General features: G+C 48.8%; 1 protein-coding gene across 2 annotated transcripts; it reads right to left on the reverse strand.

Annotated features, from left to right (window-relative positions):
* Positions 1 to 628: 628 nt before the first annotated feature.
* Positions 629 to 6,307, reverse strand: mycn (MYCN proto-oncogene, bHLH transcription factor). 2 transcript variants are annotated; one of them, XM_049590424.1, is made up of 3 exons: positions 6,150 to 6,307; positions 5,041 to 5,686; positions 629 to 2,758 (listed from the first exon to the last, which is right to left on the reverse strand). In XM_049590424.1, exons 2-3 carry the CDS (start codon positions 5,663 to 5,665, stop codon positions 1,980 to 1,982), a joined length of 1,404 nt encoding a protein of 467 aa, XP_049446381.1. In that variant the 5' UTR covers positions 5,666 to 5,686; positions 6,150 to 6,307; the 3' UTR covers positions 629 to 1,979. The 2 variants fall into 2 exon arrangements, with proteins under 2 accessions (XP_049446381.1, XP_049446380.1); XM_049590423.1 differs by having other exon boundaries at positions 629 to 2,761; positions 6,150 to 6,302.
* Between the last annotated feature and the right edge of the window lie 421 nt (positions 6,308 to 6,728).

Genomic DNA, 6,728 nt, shown 5'->3' on the forward strand with positions numbered 1-6,728 from the left:
TGTGGCTGATGTTGGTAAACAGTATCCAGCCTTGTCCTGGCATCGTGGCAGGCAGCGCACAACGCCGGAGATATCAGGCGCCCGGGCCACACACAGACCGGGACAAAAGGTAGACACACATACAGACATTTGCATTCATACGCACACACACACACACACACACACACACACACACACATGCAGGCAGAAATACACAGACTACTAACAGACAAATAAAAGACTCACTCTCGGTGTCTGCCACTCAGCAGCTGCTCCAGTTTCCATGGCAACAGCCCGAACAATGTAGTAGGAAGGGCTGTGTCGGCGAGAGAGAGGGAAACAGAGAGAGAGAGAGAGAGAGAGGAGAGTGTGTGCTCCGGTGCACTTGAAGTGTGTGTGTGCGTAGGTGTGTGTGTGTGGGTGGGTGTGAGAGGCTACAGAAGGGGGAGGTAGCCGCAGGGTGCTGAGACAGAGAGGATTCAGAAGACACTCTCTTTATTTTTTTTTTTTTTTGGTCAGGATGAGTCTTTGAGAGCGGCAAAACAAATACGGAAATGTGGAGGCAAATAGGAAAATAAACAGATATGAAAGGGTGAGAGGGGGTCAAAGGGTGAGAGCTTGACAATAAACCATGCAAGGAGGCGAGAGGTGAGGATTTTATGATGTCTATTTATTTTTCAAAATGAGGTATTTCAAAGTGCTATGAGTTGCAGCACTAAATGTACATTTTAAAAGTGAAAAAAACAAACATCTTATATCCGTTTACCCAGTTCTATGCACCCGATAGTTACAAATATAAACAAAATAGGAGGAAAGAAAAAGGCCAGGTACATGAGGATAGAACGCATTTTTGCTGTACAAAAGAATTATTTGAGATAGAAGAGAAACAAAATGACGAGATAAAGTGATATCTACCGAGAACTCATTTTCATACGAAAATATAAGTATCAAATTTAGTATGTATCAGGTTCACACTAAAAGCATAAAGGTGTGTAGAATTAGTAATATGATACAATACAAAGAAAAAGAGAAGGAAAAAAAACAATATATTGTTATATTACAAAGTTTCATGACTCTCAAAAATCGAGGCCTTACAGTACTTTTAAAGGTATATAAACTTCCAGTCTAGTTATTGGCAGCTTCCTGACATGTATAAAAAAACAAGGACAAAAATGTATTACAAAACAAGGCAGATCTGAGTGTATTTTTTGTCTGTACACTATTGTTATATACAAAAGTGTCGGCTAGCAAGGTGCACAGTTATACATCCACTGACTTGGTTTGAGCACCAGTGTGAGAGAGGAGTGAGAGAAAGAGAACCTGTAGTGGCATCGTTTATGTGACCCATGAACGCCTCAGTCGTCGTAGTCTCTTCAGTTTTTTGTTTTTTTTTGTTGCAGTGGTGAAGGCAAAGTTAAGTGTGCACTGCTTCTTGTACGTGAACTCTCCAAGCAAAGTGCCCTCAAACACCCGTCCCTGTGGGAATCACCTGATTCCAGGCTGGTGTCACAGTGAGTACAAAAACCAAAAAAAAAAAAAAAAAAAACAAGATACAAATGATATAAAAAACCAGAGGAAGGGAAGACTGAGACAAAGGTGTGTTCTCGCTCTTTCCTCCTTCCTCGCTCTTTTCTCTTTTTTTATCTTTCCTCAATGTGACTGGATTGAAAAAGTAAACCCTAAACATTCTTAACGTCAACAAATGTGCAAAAAAAGTGGCGGCAGTGAAAGTCCGAGCAACCCCCTGGTGCCCCCCCGCCCCGCTCCTCCAAGGTGTGTGTCAGCATCTGAAGAAAAACGTCCTCTGAGATGTTGGTGTGTGTGCGACAGATATGCAGGCCTATGTGTCTGTGCTTAAGTGTATAGGCCTATGTGTGTGTGTGTGTGTGTGTGTGTGTGTGCGGCTAACTGTGTTTCAGACTGAGTTGAGGCAGGGAGGGGGAAGGGGGGGGGGTCATCCAGGGTATATGTGAGTGTTTCTGTGTTGTAGTGGTTGTCTGTTAGCGAGTCCTAGCCTGCTCCAGCCTGCGCATTAGCTGCTGCCTGCGGGCTTGGAGCCTGTCCTTCTCCTGCTGGAGCCTCATCTCCTCCGTCTCCAATGAGCTCACGTACTCGGTGGCCTTCTTCAGGATCAGCACCTTGGCCGCCTTCTCGTTATGCGCCAGCTCTGGCACGTGGTCGCGCAGCGTCAGAAAGCTGGAGCGCAGGTCGTTGCGGCGCTGGCGCTCCAAGATGTTGTGGTTGCGTCGGCGCTCGCTGTCCTCTGAGTCGGAGCTGCCGCGTGGGCTGCTGTCTCCGCTGGCGCTGCGCTTGCTGCGTGGCCCCGACGAACTGCTGGCGACTGAGCTGCAGGATGTGGAGGAGGATGAGGAGGATGAGGAGATGGTTCTGGTGGGAGGTCGAGGTGCATCTGATGTCCTTTGCTTCTTTGGAGGTGGGGCAGGGTCGTCGTCTGAGGCGTACGGCGAGGGGGCTGCGTAGTTGTGTTGCTGCTGGTGCACCGAGCTCCTCTTCAGAATCAGCTCCTGAGGAGCTCGGCTGACGAACCGACTCACGACGCCGGATGCTGAGACGATCCCTCTGGCGTCTTGGCTCTTGGGGTGCACAGATATGGTGACTGTACCCGTCGCCATGGGAGATGCCTTGTTGATTGTGGAGCGCCTCTTCTCTACTGTAACCACATCAATCTCCTCCTCCTCTTCCTCCTCCTCCTCTTCTTCCTCCTCTTCCTCCTCCTCTTCTTCATCTTCTTCTTCGTCTTCTTCATCGTCATCTTCCTCTTCTGGGAAAAGAAAACAGAATGTGAGTGACTTAATCGCTGTGACACACCAAGTATTCCCACTATGTCACCTATGTACCAGCGGCTGACAGGTATGTATGAGAATGAGATCAGGAGAGTGTGTGTGGGAGCAAAGCGTTGCTCAATGCTGTTTGCATAAGCAAAACTCTCTTAATGCTTAGTGTCAGTCACTCCTCAACTAATCTGCTCTGCAGGCGTTGACACGTTCAGTCTCAGCGCTGAGCAGACAGGCTGGATTTCTGCCTTTCATTCTCTATCCCTCCCTCAAAACTTCTCCTAATCTTCTCCGGTGAGACGAGACAGTTTTAGTCTGATGCCTTGGGTCTATCACTGCAGCCTCAGTCACGCTGACGGTGCGCGAGGCATTAAGAACTTCACTTTAACTTTGACCTCTGATGAAGTAGGGGGGAAAAGAAATATCCTGCTTCTTTTTCCTGCTGAGCTCTTCCTCCTAATACCTGTGCTGGAGTGGAGCTGAGCAGCTGAGACTTATCACGGACTGGCGCCTTTGAAGATGAGAGGAAGTGGCCAATCATGAGGCAAGAGAGTGTGAGGCCCAGTTAAAATGCCTTTGTGATAATGGCTCTCATTATCAGCTCAGGAGCATCTGAAGAGTGTGGCATTTTACAGCTTACAGTAACCCACTTCAGACACCGCTGCACTGGGATGCTGTCTCAACACACTCACTGAACTCACACACACACACACAATCTGGCGCTGCTATCAAAACAAAGCTGGGCACAGCTGGGTGGATGAGGGGGCGTGGCTGGCTTTACCACATGTGAAGATGGGATTTAGCTGTTTGGTGTTTCACTCTCAGGGTGGAACAGCTCATTTATTGGAGCTGGAAAGATTATAAATAGCAGGAAAGATGTCTGCCTGGGGAGATAAAATATTAGCCTAAAGCCACTTTTCTCTGCCACTGTCTTACAGCTGTGCAGCAGGGTTGTGGAGAGAGGTGAGGTAATGGGAACACTGGCCCAACCTACAGTGCAGCCTGTAAAGTCAGCTCCTCTGTGATGAGAAAGTAAATAACGCCTGCAGCACAAAGAAAGACGCGTCTTAACGCTGCGAGCGGCGGAAGCGCATTGGAGCGGCGCTTGCGCGCAGGGGGCGGTGGGGCGGCAGGCGATCGGATCACCACCCTTTAAGCCTCGGAGCTGGAGCGGCGCCAGGGAGACAGCTGTCGAGATGGAGCGCTCGTTCAAAGCTGTCACCCCCCTAAAAGAAGCAGCCAGGGCCCTCCTCCGTCCTCCTTTCTTCGCAGTGGAGGAGGTGTTTGGCAAGGCTGGCCGAGTCTACCCTCTGTGCCAAGCTGGAGGCCTTTGTACTGCTGTTTCACAGCGAAAACACGCTGATAAGGACTCGTGAGTGTTTGTTTAGGGAACTCACGGGCGGTAATAGATGGGAGATGAAGTCTTTGGGCGATTAAATACACACAGCCCTCATTTCCCCATCTAAACTGCTTCCTACAGAAAAAAACAGGAGTGTGTCAGTGTGTATTCTTGAGTGTATGCTTTTGTTGATGTGGGCACTCCTTCCTTGTGCTTTTGTAGTGTACCTCTTGTTCATAATCTCGAGCTAATTTTAGTCATCAACTGAACTCAGGAGCAGTTCGTACAGACTGTTCAAAAAAAATAAATGCCAATTTCTCACCCACTGTGCGCAAATTATCCCTCAATCCATGCGTAATGAAAGCCTTCACGGCACCGTGAGCCAGACACTTTATCAGCTCATCACATTATTGAACACCTTTTCATCTCCCCTCCCTCCCCTCTGCTCTTACAGCCCCGGTCCGGCTGCAGTCACTAGAGTGTGGTGTCTTTTTGTTTGGCTCAGATGCCAACTGAGTTCAGGAAGGCACACAATTCCCCATTTTACTGCCATCTGCCGGATGAAGAGCCCGCTGATTACATAAACCTCGTTCACTGTGTCACTACTCCAATGTGTGTGTGTGTGTGTGTGTGTGTGTGTGTGTGTGTGTGTGTGTGTGTGTGAGTGAGTGGAATGTAACGAGATAATCCGATTCTGGGCCAGTCATATGAACAAGCTCCACTCACTACTACAATAATAACAATCATTAAGATAATAATAATAACAACAACAACAACATCAACAGTATTAATGGTGGTAACTGTGGTGATGATGATGATGATGATGATGATGATGATAATAAAACTGATATTTTGGTTTTGTGTGTTTTCTTGGCACCACAGTTTCACAAAAACGCAAACAAAAGCTTTTCCTCTTTAAATTCTTACCGGAGTCACTGGCAGCGCTCCCGTGGCTTGTGGATGTGTTAACGGTCCCGGTTGAGTCCCTGCTGCCGTTCTTCTTGTTCACCGGGAAAGGGAAGACTACCGTGGGGTCCACGCACTCTGACACCGAGCTGCGGCTCACAACCTCCGGCGCCTTGACGCACACGTTCCTGCCGCCTCCTGCGGCAGTGGAAATAGCCTTGCCGAGTTTCTCCGTGACCACCCGCTCCAGCTTTTCCCTGGCGGAGAAGCCACTCCACATACAGTCCTGGATAATGATGTTGTTGGGGTTAGTATCCAAAACGGAGCCGAACAGGTCCCCATCGTCGGACGCCCCCCAGATATCGTCCTCGGGCAGGAATAGCAGCTCAGAAGCCCAGTCCAGTGGGTCCCCCAAGCCGAAGCTCAGAGGGTCTGCTTCCGGTGAGGCAGTCGCCGGCTCCCCCGGTAGCGCGGCTCGGCTCGGGGAGAGGGGCGGAGTGGGCAACAACTGGAATTTCTTCCAGATGTCCTCCCCCGGTGGCGCAGAGTCGGGACCACAGACGTAGAAGTCGTCCTCATCCGGGTAGAAACACGGTTGTAAGGAGTCAAACTCCAAATCGGAGTTTTTACTCATGATCGCCGGCATTCTATCCCACAATCGAAAAACCTGTAAAAGGAACAAAAGACACCTAAGTCTCCAAAAAAGCAACGAGTGTCTCTCCCCATTCCGTCTCTTCCCCTCTCTATCACACCTGAAAACTCCGCTGCAGAAAGAGCATGAGTCGAAGCCCACACACAGACACACAGTCTGCTCCACTAGATTCCACACTTACTCCACAGTGGGGTTTAAAAAACCACACAAATCTCACAGGAGAATGTGCGTAAATGTGACCGTGACGCACAAAGTGTGCAAAACGGCGCATTGGCTCACCACTCAGTAAACATGCCAGAAAATGAGATTAGGACACAAAAAAAAAAAAAGAAAAAAAGAAAAAAAAAGAAATCATGTTTACAGAAAAACACATGGAATGACAACAATCAAACCAAACAGAGACTCAGCTGTGTGTGAAACATCTGAGGAAATAATAACACGTTTCTATATTTAACCGCTAAAATGTGGAGATGCTTACCTTGTCCTGACTCGGGATGATATTGTGCGAACCAAAATTCTCTCGTATCTCGCAGTCAGTAATACAGACACCAGATTTGGAGCAGTCATCTACTTAGGGAGCACAGACAGTCCTCTGACACACATTGTGGCAGGCTGCAGAGTGTTATACACTCAGTTCTGCGGGAGGAAAGCTGACTCCTCCCTTGTAGGTTGAGGGGGGGCGGCGGTACAGTGGTATACGGCTTAGGCCACTGATGACGCGGGAGACAGGCTGGCTGGGAGCTTTCTTTCAAGGTGAATCGAGAAATGCGCCCAAACATTGCGAACAAGAATGAAAGCAAGGGAAGAGAGAAGGAGAGAGGGGACGTGGAAAAAAAAAAAAGACAATGTGTGTTATTGACAGCCTCAGGGCAACTCTCCGCTGGGAAGCCAGCCCAGGATCGGCTCTGGAGCAGTCGAAGTAACCCAGGGGCTCTTAGTGATCTCAGGTCTTGCTCAGATTGCTCAAGGGCACTGCAGCAGGCTGGATGCTGCTGCTGACCCCGGGGGCTTGAACTGTCCACACACAAACACATGCATTATCCTCAAATAACAGTTA

This window comes from Epinephelus fuscoguttatus, linkage group LG11 (genome assembly GCF_011397635.1).
Source record: "Epinephelus fuscoguttatus linkage group LG11, E.fuscoguttatus.final_Chr_v1".
NCBI classification, from domain to species: domain Eukaryota; kingdom Metazoa; phylum Chordata; class Actinopteri; order Perciformes; family Serranidae; genus Epinephelus; species Epinephelus fuscoguttatus.